The sequence below is a fragment of the Bos javanicus genome, chromosome 1, assembly GCF_032452875.1.
Source record: "Bos javanicus breed banteng chromosome 1, ARS-OSU_banteng_1.0, whole genome shotgun sequence".
Lineage (NCBI taxonomy): Eukaryota > Metazoa > Chordata > Mammalia > Artiodactyla > Bovidae > Bos > Bos javanicus.
Window position 1 is genome coordinate 97,514,520 of NC_083868.1, and position 15,758 is coordinate 97,530,277.

The 15,758-nt window shown below is 43.1% G+C and overlaps 1 protein-coding gene across 1 annotated transcript in view; it reads left to right on the forward strand.

Annotated features, from left to right (window-relative positions):
- Positions 1 to 1,636: 1,636 nt before the first annotated feature.
- LRRC31 (leucine rich repeat containing 31) overlaps positions 1,637 to 15,758 on the forward strand; it is a 29,784-nt gene continuing 15,662 nt past the window's right edge. The window contains 3 exon segments of the mRNA XM_061416381.1: positions 1,637 to 4,279; positions 11,399 to 11,537; positions 13,488 to 13,660. Coding sequence (XP_061272365.1) covers positions 4,000 to 4,279; positions 11,399 to 11,537; positions 13,488 to 13,660 — 592 coding nt within the window. The 5' untranslated portion in view covers positions 1,637 to 3,999.

The window sequence follows — 15,758 nt, forward strand, 5'->3', positions numbered from 1 at the left end:
CACCTGATGCAAAGAGTTGACTCATTGGAAAAGACTCTGATGCTGGGAGGGATTGGGGGCAGGAGGAGAAGGGGACGACAGAGGGTGAGATGGCTGGATGGCATTACTGACTTGATGGACGTGAGTTTGAGTGAACTCCAGGAGATGGTGATGGACAGGGAGGCCTGGCGTGCTGTGATTCATGGGGTTGCAAAGAGTCGGACATGACTGAGTGACTGAACTGAACTGAGAAATGTATCTACAATAATACATTTTCAAGACAAGAGTTCTGAATAGGGCTGAAGTAATAGGCCCATTAGGCAAGTGACCTAAGATACCGTGTGCCACCAGAATGCTTTAGAACTGAGTGACTGAGTCAGTTTTTAAATTACCTAGGAGTTTTACTTTGTATTTCTTAAAACCCATTTAGACATTTGGATTTTTAAAAATTATGCCATACTTGTAAATACATAAGGAGAAAAAAGCAAAAAGTGATTAAAGCATTTTTAAAACTTCTTTACATTTAGAGTCAGCCTTCTGAATATTTTTAAAATATATTTTAATTAAAAAAATTTTTAAAACACAAAACATAAAATTTAACATCTTAACCATTTCAAAATCTGCAATTCAGTAGTGTTAAACATATTCACATTGCTGAACAACTGATCTCCAGAACTTTTTTACCTTACAAAAATAAAACCTTGTACGCATTAAGACAACTCCCAATTTTCCTCTCCCCCAAGTCCTGGCAACCACTGTTCTACAATCTGTTTCTATATATTTGATTCCTCTATATATGTCATGCAAGTGGAATCATAATATAGTATTTGCCTTTTTGTGACCGGCTTTTTCCTCTTACATTCTCAAACTTCATTCATGTTGTAGTATGTGTCATGCTTTTTAATGAAATAAGTTTGGGGAAGAAAGAAAAACACATTTCCCCTTAACAACCAACACTGAAAGTATGATTCACTCTAAAAACATTGGATCAAAATTTTTAGGCCTTTGAAAGCATTCCTTGAAAATTTTAAATAAATGTTAAGCCAAAACCTAAGGATGGGGGAAAAAAAAGGTATTCCTCACTTTTGCAAAAATAAATGAAAATCACTTAAAAATAAGAGAAATAATGTGTCAAATATATATTATCCTTGGGGTTTCATGGCAAATAGCCTCGCCAACTTATCAGTAAATTATCAACAATAATTACTCAACTAAATGCCAGCCATTGGTTTTCCCAAAGAGCTTTTAAGTGAATGCCTCTGATTAAGAGAGAAGAGGCAAAACCTCAGTTTTCTTTTGTGGCTATAGTCTAATTATGCTATGATCTGAAAGTTCCCCAAATTCAGTTTCCAGGGTTTGTCTACCTTCACCGTGTAAAACCCAGCACAGAGATGAGGGGGAAGCCAGAGTTTGAGTTGCTTGAGTTGCTGTGAGAAAGCCTGAGAACGTTCAAGTTTGTATATAAAGAGGAATTTCCCAAAGACATTTTGAAAGTATTTCTAAGCATGAGCATGGTAACTGACTGCTTAACCCACAGTGTACCAAGAAATAGGCGGGTGCTTTCCCCTTTGCTCTCACAAGCCTGCCTTCCTCATACTTGGAATTTTTCTGACTCCCTGTTGGCTCTCAGCAGCTTTCTTCTCCTTTCTGCTTTTCTCGTTCCCCACTGTGTGTTGTTTCCTCTGCGTAGTTTCTAACCCTTCCTGGCTCCTGGCCCTTCGCGTTCTGCTCTGTCATGTCCTCGTGTACACAGAGAATCCAGCAGGGCCTCACCAGCCGGGCAGGGTTTCTTGTGGGTAAATGACCACATCCTGGAGCACCATCCAGCAGTGTTTTCTTAAGACTTGGGAGTTGAAGTCACAACATTTAAGGAGGAGGGAGAAAAGGGGAAAGCATTTACTGGGATTGCTCTCCAGAGAATGGCTGTGTATACACTCCAAAAAGTGAAATTGAGTGAAAGTGACCATGGAGGTAAGTCTTGGGTGGGTGCCAGAGCAGCAGTGAAAGGAAAAGGGCCCTTGGGTGATGGTGGAATTGAAACGGGGCAGGCATGGCTGCAGGTTGTGGCTGGATTCACAAGCTGAAGGTCTCTCCCACCTAACCTTCTGAGGCTTGGTCAGCTGTGGGGCTGTAGCTGGACAACTGTCTGGTCCTATGGCTGGCTGTTCCTGTATAAACCTGGGCTGAATCCTGCTCTAGTTTGAAAAGACCAAAAAAAAAAAAAAATACCCCTAACTGTTACTTCTAAAATAGTACTCCAGGGGACTTCCCTGGCAGTCTAGTGATTAAGACTCTGAGCTTCCACTGCAGGGGGCATGGGTTCCATCTCTGATCAGGGCCAAAAATAAATAAATAATTAAAGTAGCACTCTAGGTATTAGGAACATTCCATCCCTCAAGCATGGAGGTGGGCTCTGCAAGGTCATTGAAAATCCCCTGTGTGCAAAATGTTTCTTGAACCATTCTGGAATGCAGTATTACAGAAAGACCTATTTTATAGGGAGGGAGCCATGAACATTGTTATTTCAAGAATATCTATTAGGCCCTAGCCTAAGGACAGAATGTAAACTTTAATAGCAGAATCTAAAATTCCATTTATAGTTTTATCCCTTTAGTTTAAGTCTTTAGTACTTAATTGCTTTGCTCAGTTGTGTCTGACTCTCTGCAGCCCCATGGACTGTAGCCCTCCAGACTCCTCTGTCCATGGGATTTTCCAGGCAAGAATACTGGAGTGGGTTGCTATTCCTTATTTCAGGGGATCTTTCCTACCCAGGGATGGAACCAGTATCTCTTGTGGGTCTTCTGCATTAATAGGCATATTCCTTATCACTAGCACCACCTGGGAAACCCTGTTTCAGTCTTTAATCCTCCCTTAAAATGTAAGGAGATCCCAGGAGGGACTATAGATTAAACCTTCATGAATCTTGAGCCTCAAGTCACACCAGACCCACCCCTAACCTCCATCCCCCACATCCCTTGCTCCAGGCACCCAGAATCCACTCCTAGAGGCAACCCCAGGCTCCTTTAGGTCTTCATCTTCTTCTTCCCTTCGCTCAGTCGTGTCTGACTCTTTGCGACCCCATGGACAGTAGCCTACCAGGCTCTGCCGTCCGTGGGATTTTCCAGGCAAGAATATTGGAGTGGGCTGCCATTTCCTTCTCCAGGGGATCTTCCCAACCCAGGGATCGAACCCAGGTCTCCTGCATTGCAGAGAGATGCTTTACTGTCTGAGCCACCAGGGAAGCCCTCATACCTGGAAGCTTTTGAGCCTGATTTTTCCTACCTGGGACACTTTCCCTTCTCTCTTTTTAACTATCTCAAAATTGAGGTAACGTCACTCATTGCTCAGAGTTGTGCTCCAAGCCAGGCTTAGTCCAATGGTGGGTCCCCTGACCACAGGGGTCTCTCCTCCCTGACGGCCCTTGTCCCAGGGTAATTGTTGGCATATGGGGCCATCTTTCTACCAGGTTAAGACTTAAGTAACATGAGCTGTGTCTTGTTGGTCATTGACTCTCTTGCATCAAGAACAGTATCTGGCCCAGAGTACGTTCACTTCGTGGAGTGAATTCATTCCTGACTGCTGATGTGTTTTTATGGGAACAAGTGCAGGGCTGAGTAGTGAAGGTGAAAATGCCGAGAGGAAAAGAAACAGCATGCCAAGAGATGCACCTGGAGTCCCTGAAGCAGTTTCCTCTGGGTGACAGTTTGCAAAGGGCCGGGGAGCTTAGAGGCATGCCAACTTCTCTACAATCTCTCAGAAGGTAACTATGACTGTTGAAATTTAAAAAGTATCGACACATTCAATGCACTTGTTGAAGAGGTATTTAAAGAATCATTTCTCACAATAAAATAGGGCTAAGTTTCAAACTCAAATTTGCTTAGGATTTGTATCTGCTGCCATCTGTTAGTTCCAGGATCCTGGGATACGTCCTTCTTATTTCTATGTTAAACATTACCAGCAATAAGAACAGAAAGGGGAAACAAAAACCTGTGTAGGGAAGTTGGATTTCACAGAGGCTTGATGGTCTTATTCTCTTCTCTTTCTGAAATCCTAGAAAACAGAAAACCACAGGAAGATGGCTTATTGAGAAAGACCCTATTCAACTTGACCATGAGTCAAACAGGGAAGAAAAGTTCCTCAGATGGAGAAACTACACCCCAGGCTCCACTTGTCAACGAGAGCATCAGGGGGTCAAAATCCAGGTTCCCCAAAGCTGGAAGCAGAAAAGAGAGCATTGACCCTAAAACAACTGATTCCCAACCCTAGGACAAGACACTGAAGACAATCTCTTTAGACGCTAGTGAGCTTCTGCCTGATATTTCTTAATTTTTTAGATCAATTTTCTCCCCTAAGGGCTTCCCCTGTGGCTCAGAGGTAAAGAATCAGTCTGTAATGCAGGAGTTGCAAGAGAAGTAGTTTCGATCCCTGGGTTGGAAAAATCCCTGGAGGAGGGCATGGAAACCCACTCAAGTATTCTTTCCTGGAGAATCCCACGGACAGAGGAGCCTGGTGGGCTACAGTCCATAGGGTCACAAAGATTTGGGCATGACTGAAGTGACTTAGCATTCTCCCCTAAAGAGATGACATGAGTTAAATGACACCTAATATAATGAAATCTGTTCTAAACATTTATTTTGTTGAATATTTTAAATAATTTGCTCATTTTACTTTTAAATTATCAAAAGTAATTATGTTGCAGAAAGGTTTCGAGAAAAATACGCAGTTTCCTTTCATTTTAACACAAAGTGCTATCTCTTCAAGATTCTTTTCAGATTCTTTTCATATGCATATATTTATGGTCAACCAACCCTCCTATGTGCCAGTCACTTATTAGAAATACAGCCATGAAAATATTGAGTACCTCCTATGTGCCAGTCACTTATTAGAAATACAGCCATGAAAAAGAGAACCTCATGTACACAAAGAACGAAAAGCAGGCATACTTTTTGTGTGATAAGTCATATGAAGACCAATAAGCAATCTAAGGAGATAGTGAATGATGGGCTGGGGTAATTTTAGATGCAGTTGGCAGGAAGGAGTTTCTGATTTAGTAACAGAAACTCTGAGCGGAGATCTGAAAGGCAGCCATGTAGAATGAATGAAGCCAGCCATATAGATATTTTAGGGAGTAGCTTTCCAGGCAAAGGGATCTGTAAATGCAAAGGCCCAATATGGGAGTGAGCCTGGAGTGCTTGAGAGCTGGCCAGGAGGTTAGGGATGCTGAAGCAGGATGAGAGAGGGATAGAGGATGAGAGTAGTAGGAGACTAGTCAGAGAGGTGCTGCTGCTGCTGCTAAGTCTCTTCAGTCGTGTCAGACTCTGTGAGACCCCATGGACGGCAGCCCACCAGGCTCCTCCATCCATGGGATTTTCCAGGCAAGAGTACTGGAGTGGGTTGCCATTGCCTTCTCCAAGTCAGAGAGCTAGCAGAGGCCAAACGGACATACTTTGTACAGTTAGAAGAGCTTATAAAACCCTCCTGAGCTGTGATCCTACTTCTGGGATTTATTATACTGTTCAGTTCTCACATGGTTACATGACGTTCATGTGCCTACTTTTGACAGTGGCATAATATTCCATTCCATGCCTATGGCATAATTACTTAAGTTCCTTTTTTTGCCCTTTGGGGAATATCTGGCTTTCCCTGTCCCTTGTTTTCTGCTTCACTGTGTTACACTAAACAGCTGAAAGTTCCCAGCACAGAGATTACAAATTCAAGGGTTATGAAAATATTGCCTCTCTCTCTCTAAACTCATGACACATACAGTGTCATCAGTATATTATTCAAATAAACGTATTTTTAAAACATTTATGCTTTTCATGCAAACACACATAAAAGAGAGAACAGTATGAGTCCCTGATTACCACCCTCTAACAATTATCAACCCACGGCCAGTCTTATTTCATTTATACCTACCCCCATGTCTGTCAGATTATTTGCACCAAATACCAGAAATATCACTTTACCTGTGAGCAGTTTGAACACATTTTTGAAAGTAGAAAATTAAGAAGTCTATCTTTAAAAGAAGGTAATCAGAAGGTTGTTGCTATGTTCTAAAGCATGATTTGGAGCTTTAGGAACATGGTTAATGGATACCCATGTAGTAGTGCTCAGTCATGTCTGACTTTTTTGCAACCCCATGGACTGCAGCCTGCCAGGCTCCTCTGTCCATGGGATTCCACAGGCAGGAACACGGGATTGGGTTGCCATTTCCTCCTCCAGGGGATCTTCCCAACCCAGGGATCAAACCTGCATCTCCTCCATCAACAAGCGGATTCTTTACCACTGAGCCACTTGGAAAGCCCCAGTGGATACCTATTATCATGATTAAATTAACAGTGCAGTCAGCTGGTTATCTCAGCTGGCCAATACCAGCCCCTCAAGATGTGTGCGGTGTCTCTATTTTCATTTCTCCCCAAACTCAGTGGCCCCTGGAGTTACATGAATTGTCCCCCAAATGGCTCTGGGGCCTAGCTGGTCCTCTCTGTTGCCGTCCTGGCTTTCTTCTCTATTGCATGGACCGCTGCCGCTGTTTCCTACCTGGTTTCTCTCCTCCTGGTCTTGCTCTCTTGCCAGCCTGTCCCCAACACTTCCGCCAGGTGCTCTTTCTAAACCACAGATGTCTTCCACCAGTTTGAAATTCTTCACTGAGTCTTTCTTGCCTTGAAGAGAAAGTCTATATTCTCAAGCATGATCTTCATGGTGTTTGTGGTAAGCTGAATATCTCTTCACGGCCTCTGCTTTCCCCCAACCTCACATTCATCCTCTACTGCTGATATTGTGATTTGCCTGCAGTTTCCTGATCTGGCCACCTTCCCCCGGAGTGGTTCCCTGTGCCGAAAAAGACCTTCCCTGTGTCTCTACCCTCCCTCTGCACCCCTCACCCACTTATTCCTCCCTCCTGACCACCCACCTGGCTGACTCCAACTCATCTTTAAGGTACAATTTATCTACCACTTTCACTTAGGCTTCCCTGGTGGCTCAGACAGTGGAGAACTTGGCTGCAATGCAGGAGACCTGGGTTTGATCCCTGGGTTGGAAAGATCCCCTGGAGAAGGAATTGGCAACCCACTTCAGTATTCTTGCCTGGAGAATCCCATGGACAGAGAAGCCTGGTGGGCTACAGTCCATGGGGTTGCAGAGAGTCAGACATGACTGAGCGACTAATACTTTCACTTGGAAGTTTGCCAAGACCCATCCCAAGAACTGAAGCACTTACTGTCTCTACCCTGAGCCACCTGGCACCCCTGCTGGCCTCCACCATTGTACTTCTCCTCTGCACTGTGACTGTGGCTCTTTCATCTGTCTCCTCCATCAGACAGGTAGCTCCTTGATAACAGGAACTTGTTATCTTGATTCCCTGTACCACACCACCCACGTTACAAACAGATAATCATGTTTTATGAGACCATTAGGATTCTTGGTTGTAAACAACAGAAGCCAACCTCTCCAGGTTTAGCTTGGAAAAGAACCTAATGAGAAGATCCTGCTTGGCTCACAGAATCTCCCCAGAAGCAAGAATTTGGTTCAGCAGAACAGCAGCCAGAAAAGGCCCCTAATTGCTCCACGGAGCTGCTCACATGTGGTCACTTTGCCCCCTCCACGGAGCGCCAGCCCTCCATTAGCAACAGCCAACCTGTAGCAGATCTGACTCATCTGTTATATATATTGAGCTGTGACATAAGATATTTTTTGAAAGAAAATTTTCATAGATTAAAAAAAACATACATACGGTATGTAAGGCGATATGTGGGGGCCTCAAAAATGGGTACTCATATTTGTACTTAGGTGTTATAAAGATTTATCATCTTGATTTTGGTAATTGAGGAACTATAAAGCTAACATTCATTCATTCACTCATTTAGCTATTTGTTCATTCAACAGTGTTTACAAAGTATGTATCATGTCAAAGGTATTGTAGAGTCCCATCTTCCTGGGAAGATTCAGCAACTTTAATTCACTACATGCCTGATAAATGAACCAGGTGGGAATTATAATTTCCATTTTATAGATTAGTAAACCAAGGCTCAGAGAAGTTAAATGACTTGGTTACCTGACAGACCCATGAGTTGATCTAGGTTTTCCAGTTGTGCTGCCTTGGACTTGCCAATCATATAAAACATATATTACAGAGCACGCAAGTAGGATGTGGTCTGCAAAGGGATTGCAGAATCTGTCAGTTGGTTGGTTGTTGGGCTGCACCCCGCTGGCCTGCAAATCTTGTAGTTGCCCAGACTTAAGACCAAAGAAAAAGCCTGGTGACAGCAATAGAGACATCAGTGTTCATTGGTTAGGGGCATCTTACACAAAGGTCCTGGAGTTACACCCCACCATGTGTGACAGACAACAGGCAGAACATGGCAGCAGTCTTTGATATTCACCAGGAGAAGGAGGCTACCATCTATAGGGGAGGTGGGCTCATCAGTAACCAGGGAAACCAGCAGCTGGGGCAGGGGGCAAGCAGGCAGGCAGTTACTGATTAAACCCTGTAATTAAGAGGATTGGTGAAAGTGAAAGTGGAGAGTGAAAAAGTTGGCTTAAAGCTCAACATTCAGAAAACGAAGATCATGGCATCTGGTCCCATCACTTCATGGGAAATAGATGGGGAAACAGTGGAAACAGTGTCAGACTTTATTTTTGGGGGGCTCCAAAATCACTGCAGATGGTGACTGCAGCCATGAAATTAAAAGACGCTTACTCCTTGGAAGGAAAGTTATGACCAACCTAGATAGCATATTCAAAAGCAGAGACATTACTTTGCCAACAAAGATTCATCTAGTCAAGGCTATGGTTTTTCTGTGGTCATGTATGGATGTGAGAGTTGGACTGTGAAGAAGGCTGAGCGCCGAAGAATTGATGCCTTTGAACTGTGGTGTTGGAGAAGACTCCTGAGAGTCCCTTGGACTGCAAGGAGATCCAACCAGTCCATTCTGAAGGAGATCAGCCCTGGGATTTCTTTGGAAGGACTGATACTAAAGCTGAAACTCCAGTACTTTGGCCACCTCATGTGAAGAGTTGACTCATTGGAAAAGACTCTATGCTGGGAGGAACTGGGGGCAGGAGGAGAAGGGGACGACAGAGGATGAGATGGCTGGATGGCATCACTGACTCGATGGACGTGAGTCTCAGTGAACTCTGGGAGTTGGTGATGGACAAGGAGGCCTGGCGTGCTGTGATTCATAGGGTCGCAAAGAGTCGGACACGACTGAGCAACTGATCTGATCTAAGAGGATTGGATAGTCATGTGAGGGAAGCAGGGCCTGGTCAAGTAGGGGATGGATAGAGATCAAGAGAACAACCATCCTTAATGGCCTGACAATACATACATCATTGGTGGTGGTGACCTTGGAGAAACAATTTATTTGGCCAGGTGAGTGTGGCAACTAGAATGTAGAGGACTAATTGGTAACTGTTGAAGAAGTGGGGCCAGCAAGCACACTCCACTCTTTTCAAACATTTGACAGTAAAGGAAATGATTGACAGAACAGTGGCTTGAGAAGAAAACAAAGAAAAAGAAGGCTTGGTGAAGCTGGAACTTGAGCATGGTTGTAGGCTGAACCTACAGAGATAAAAAAGCTAAAAGACAAAGAGGAGTGCAATAAGACACAATGCAGAGAAAAAAATTTTAAGCACAAAAATTTGAAAAGCACACACACATAATGGGCTTTGGAGCAGATTGTTCTGGGTTCAAATTCTGACTCTGCTGCTGACCAATTAACAGTCTGAGTCTCGGCTTCCAAATCTATGAGATGGTGTGCTGATGACTCCTTGCATCAAGTGTACACAAATGTTCTGTCCTCACTGGCATGTAAGAGGCAGTCCCCTCCTCGTCCCCCTCATCCATAACTCTCCTCTGATCCACCCCAAATTAGGGTTGTCAGAAAAAGAAAAATACTTGCATTATTTGGGATATACTTTTACTAAACAATGATTCTTTGTTTACCAGAAGTTTAAGGTTAATTGGACATAGTATTTTTGTTTTTCTTAAATCTGCAACCCTACCCAAAATAAAATACCTTGTATACAACTTACTATAATAAAAATTGAAGGCCAGAGTGAAGAGGTAAACGGTGGGTGGATGATGCTTCCTCTTACTGGTAGAATGTGGCAACACCAACCATCCTATCAAAGAGGTACAGCCTGTAGGTGGTTTTCTTAAGAATGGCAAGCTACTAGACCCTCTGCAGAAGAGAGATGGAGTCTATTATTCTGCTAATATTTTAGTCTAAATTTACTACTATGGTAATGCTGCTATCTTTTCATTTTCACTGGTGCCAATATATTTCATTTTTCTCTATATGATTTGTATACTTTTTTCTCAGGGTTAGTAGAGTATTACTGTACATTTGGAACTTATGCTTTCCTACTGGATTCCAGTGTGCATACTGTTTGTATATATTTTATTTATTTATTTGGCCTAACCACACAGCATGCAGGATTTAAGTTCCCTGACAAGGGATTGAACCCATGCCCCCTGTGGTGGGAGCGTGGACTATTAATTATTGCACCAACAGGGAAGTCCCTATATGTGTTATCACTACAGGACCTCATTAAAGTCACTGTCTGTACATGCTTATTCATTTTGTCTTACAAAATAAAGTATGTTTTACATGTGGCTTACATGTTGACACATGCAGTAGTAGACAATAAAATTAATTATTAATAAAATTAATATAGTCCATGGGGTCACAAAGAGTCAGACACGACTGAGAGTCTAACACACACACACAAAATTATAGCTTTTTATTTTTATTTAATCTTTTTAAATGTTAGTGACATAGTACAGCATTATTACAGAGGAACTTGGCAAGGGTGTCACATATGTCCCTAAAAAAAAAAGTACCTAATAACAAAGACAAATGAGGTTTTCTGAATATATTCTCTGGCAGGAGTTGAGAAAATACAAAAGCTCTTCTAGGCACTACTGTCTCTGGATTTGTTAGTTGAAGGGTCTAGGAAATGAGCAGCAAGTGCTTCACTTGCTTCCTTTAGCCATCTGAGGCTCATCAGGGGGTCTGCAATGTTCCCCTTTCCTCGTCTGTCCTGTTAGGAGGCCAGCATGTGGGCACGTCCCCCAGCAGTGCGTTCACCAAAGATGTCTGTTCATCCTTCCACCAGAGCTGTCTTAAACGCCGTGCTAACAAGTTTACCGCTTCGTCTAGGAACATGATTCAGTCTCCATGCAAGAAGCCCAGGTCAGGCCATGAAAGAAAAGCCCCTGAGCTCCTCAGGCTCCATTGTAGGAAAAGCGTCCCTAGAGCAGCCAGTGTTGAGCACCAGCCATAGGGACAGAGGTCAGGTTTTGTCCCCTTCTGAGTTGAGGTTTCACAAAGAACTAGTTCACAGTTGTCTGTCTTCTCATGTGTCTCATCTTTTTACTGTCATTCACAGCAAATTCTTCGTTATTCTTATCATACAGCCAAGACTCTCACTTCAGAAACAGAACTGGGATCCAGGATGGAGGAAAATGAGCAGTTTCTGCAGAAGCTGTGCAGAAAGGCCGTCAGCAAGTGTCTGGACCTGAACAACTGCAGACAGACAACAGCGGATGTGAGGGACACGGGTCTGTATGGAGTTAACCTTATCCAGAGGCACAGGGGCACAGAGGGCTGAGATGAGCAGGCAAAGCGCTCCATCCTCACTTGGTAACCCGAGGTCTGCAGGGTGGCCTAGAGAATTCGGGAAGAGCAGCTACATCACTATTAAAAAAAAAAAAAAGTCAGTTGATTCTTCCTCAAGTTTCAAAGATTTGAGCCCAAATTTAGGAGGGAGCTTTGTTTTTTCCTAAGCGCTTTTACCTCTCCACTAATTACCTCTCTCTGAAACTCATCTCCTCCTGTATATGATATAAACTCATCCATAAAACCAAGCCCTGCTGGGAGTTTAAAGGGGCATCATGTTGTTGTCTGTGGAATGAAAAGTATCATTCCCAGTGATTATTGCTCACACCTTTTTTTACACAAAAGAAGAACTACTGTTTGTGACACTCCAGCAGGAATTTGATTGCAAAGAACCCTCTCCCCAAAATACCATTATCACCTTCTTAAAGATTCTCTTTTTTTGGACATCTTAAGTCAAGTATTTAATCACATTAAATGTGTCTACCAACAGAGGAATCAAAAGAACTGCGTTTTGAGTGAGGGGGCGCTGTCCTTGACTATTTTAATTAAAATCCATGCCATTACATTTGAGACAGATCTCTTAACAGGAAACTGTAACCGTGCCTGTGGTTCTCAAATGCCTGTGTACATGTCAGAATGTTGCAGAACCTGTGCAAATGCATAAACTTGAGTCCAATCCAAACCCACTAAACTGAAATCTTCCAGAGCGGGTCCCAGGAATCCTAGTTTTTTGCCTTCTAATGTGTTCAATAGACTTTCGTACTTTGTAAAGTTAAGATCATGGTAAACAAAATTAAATTGCTGAAGTGCTTTGGGCTTCCCTGATGACTCAGACAGTAAAGAACCTGCCTGTAATGTGGGAGACCTGGGTTCGATCCCTGGGCTGGGAAGATTCCCTGGAGAAGGAAATGGCAAACCACTCCAGTATTCTTGCCTGGAGAATCCCAAGGACAGAGGAGCCTGGTGGACTATAGTACATGTAGTTGCCAAGAGTAGGACATGACTGAGTGACTAACACTTTGAACGCTGGTAAAAAGAAAACATAAACATATTTTTTTGCCCCTAAGTGCGTCTTCAGAATTTCTTCAGAATGGTGGAAGGTCAGGAATTGCTGTGCCTGTAACTCTAGAAGCTCACCATGTGAGGTCTAACTGCTGCCACTATTTTTACATCCAAGACAGATTTAAAAGCAAGCAAGCAAAGACACCTTCCAGCCTTGACTTTGGCATTTCCACTCAAGTCTTGTTGCCGCAGGAGATAAAGATAACCTTGGAGAATTTTATTCACAGAGAGTAACTTCATTTTTCGTGAGCAATGGAGGAGACTCAGAGAAGGTTCTGGTCAGGCTTTGTACCTGTCTAAACCTCCACATGTTGGCCCATGTAGGTATAAAAGGAGTTTTGTAAGATGGTGATACCCAGGTGATCTAGATAAGAAAAAAATAGTTAACGGGCACTGTCTGAGCAGTCCTGGCCAACAGAGTGTTCCCCGGGCCTTCGGCCTGAGGATCCAATAGAATGACAGAGAGATGGTTGTTAGAGGGCTTGCAAAATAAAAGGACCAGGATACACATTGTAGTGACGGCGGTAGTAACAGTTGTAGCTGAATTGCCATTTCCTCTACAGTAAAGGAACTCTTATGAAATCACACAGAAACACCACTGCCTTTTCAGAATGCAGTTATTTGGCAGAAATAAAAAAGGTCCCAAGAAATAGGATATGTAATATCACAACGTCTCCAGTTGCACACCTGAGGGAGCCCTGCTGTGTGGAAAGTCAGCCCGTCCATCCTCCTTCTCTCCTGTTACAGAGCAACAGGCAGCAGATGAATCCTGTTTACTACAAATCACAAATTCCACATGTAAATCTGTCTTTTCTTGTGTTCACTTCTACTTGCTTTGCTGCCTTCTCTCCCAGACTTGGAAAAACTGGATATTTCCTGGAATGATGTCACACGTGGAAACCTCCATGTACTCACCCAGCAAATGCATCTTGTCAGCAAGTTAAAAATCCTGAGGCTGAGTAGTTGCAGATGTACCGCTGATGATGTTTGGGCACTGGGTATGATGAATGCTTCCCTTGAGAGAGTGCTTGCCTGGAAGGATCTCTGCAATCCAAACCCTCAAGGGCAAATTACCTGGGTAACCACTCCCCTTGGATTCCCATGGACGAGGACGAGAGCGCTGTCCGTACATGATGAAATGCTGTGTTGAGCATTTGCACTTTCTAGAGAACTATGTAACCTGCACCCAGAATTACACTAAGCCCTGGGATAAAGAGGGGAACAGGCTGACCAAGCCTCTGGTCTCAGGGAGTTTAAATGGAAATGATAATTGCAAAATTTGCTCTCTCTGGATCCGTTACCTCATCTGTAACACAGAGAAGTTGGGATAGATAAATTAAGATCCTTTCCAATCTCAAAATGCTTTTCTCTTTTCCCATTCCTATTTTTTAAAAAATTGATCAAAACAAGATTTTTCAAATAAAAGCAATGGTTTAAGTAGAACCAGAACCTCAATTAAGTTAGTTTTGTATGTTGAACACTGAATAACCTAAAATGTAGGCTAAAATTTGTCATGCTGCTAACCCAGCTGCTTTACTGGAACGCTTGCTGATTTTAGATGCCAGACATACTTTTTTAGTCTTCTTTTCATCTCAAGTCTTTATTTCAATTATGTATTTTGATCATTTACATCTCGGCAAAGATTTCTGTAAAAGCAACAAAATTTATGCCAATGTCTTTTCTCTAAACTGGAGGAGGAAATGGCAATCCACCCCAGTATTGTCAGAAATATCCCATGGACAGAGGAGCTTTGTGGGCTACAATCCATGGGGGTCACAGAGTCAGACACGACTGAGCATGCACAGATGCACTTCTTTCTAATCATTCCCTAGAAAATGGCCAGATCCTAGTTCAAATCCTGGTCCCACTTCTAACTATTTTTGTGACCATGGACTAAACAACCTTTCCCAGCCTTGGTTTTATTATCTCTGAAATGAGGATGATAGCCGCCTCAAAAAATTGTGAGAATTAAATAATTTTTATAAAGTACCTACTACATGCTTAACACATAGTAGGCACTCAATAATCGATAATGCCTTCTTTCCCTACTTCCCCAACCAAAATTACCTTTCTGGTTTTCTATGATCAATTTAGCCTCACAGGTTCAGTTCAGTTCAGTCGCTCAGTTGTGTCCGACTCTTTGCGACCCCATGAATCGCAATACACCAGGCCTCCCTGTCCATCACCAACTCCTGGAGTTCATCCAGACTCACATCCATTGAGTCAGTGATGCCATCCAGCCATCTCATCCTCTGTCGTCCCCTTCTCCTCCTGCCCGAAATCCCTCCCAGCATCAGAGTCTTTTCCAATGAGTCAACTCTTCGCATGAGGTGGCCAAAGTACTGGAGTTTCAGCTTCAGCATCATTCCCTCCAAAGAAATCCCAGGGCTGATCTCCTTCAGAATGGACTGGTTGGATCTCCTTGCAGTCCAAGGGACTTTCAAAAGTCTTCTCCAACACCACAGTTCAAAAGCATCAATTCTTCAGCGCTCAGCTTTCTTCACAGTCCAACTCTCACAGCCATACATGACCACAGGAAAAACCATAGCCTTGACTAGACGAACCTTTTTTGGCAAAGTAATGTCTTTGCTTTTCAATATGCTATCTAGGTTGGTCATAACTTTCCTTCCAAGGAGTAAGCGTCTTTTAATTTCATGGCTGCAGTCACCATCTGCAGTGATTTTGGAGCCCCCCAAAAATAAAGTCTGACACTGTTTCCACTGTTTCCCCATCTATTTCCCATGAAGTGATGGGACCAGATGCCATGATCTTCGTTTTCTGAATGTTGAGCTTTAAGCCAACTTTTTCACTCTCCACTTTCACTTTCATCAAGAGGCTTTTTCGTTCCTCTTCACTTTCTGCCATAAGGGTGGTGTCATCTGCATATCTGAGGTTATTGATATTTCTCCCGGCAATCTTGATTCCAGCTGGTGCTTCTTCCAGTCCAGAGTTTTTCATGATGTCCTCTGCATATAAGTTAAATAAGCAGGGTGACAATATACAGCCTTGACGTACTCCTTTTCCTATTTGTAACTAGTCTGTTGTTCCATGTCCAGTTCTAACTGTTGCTTCCTGACCTGCATACAGGTTTCTCAA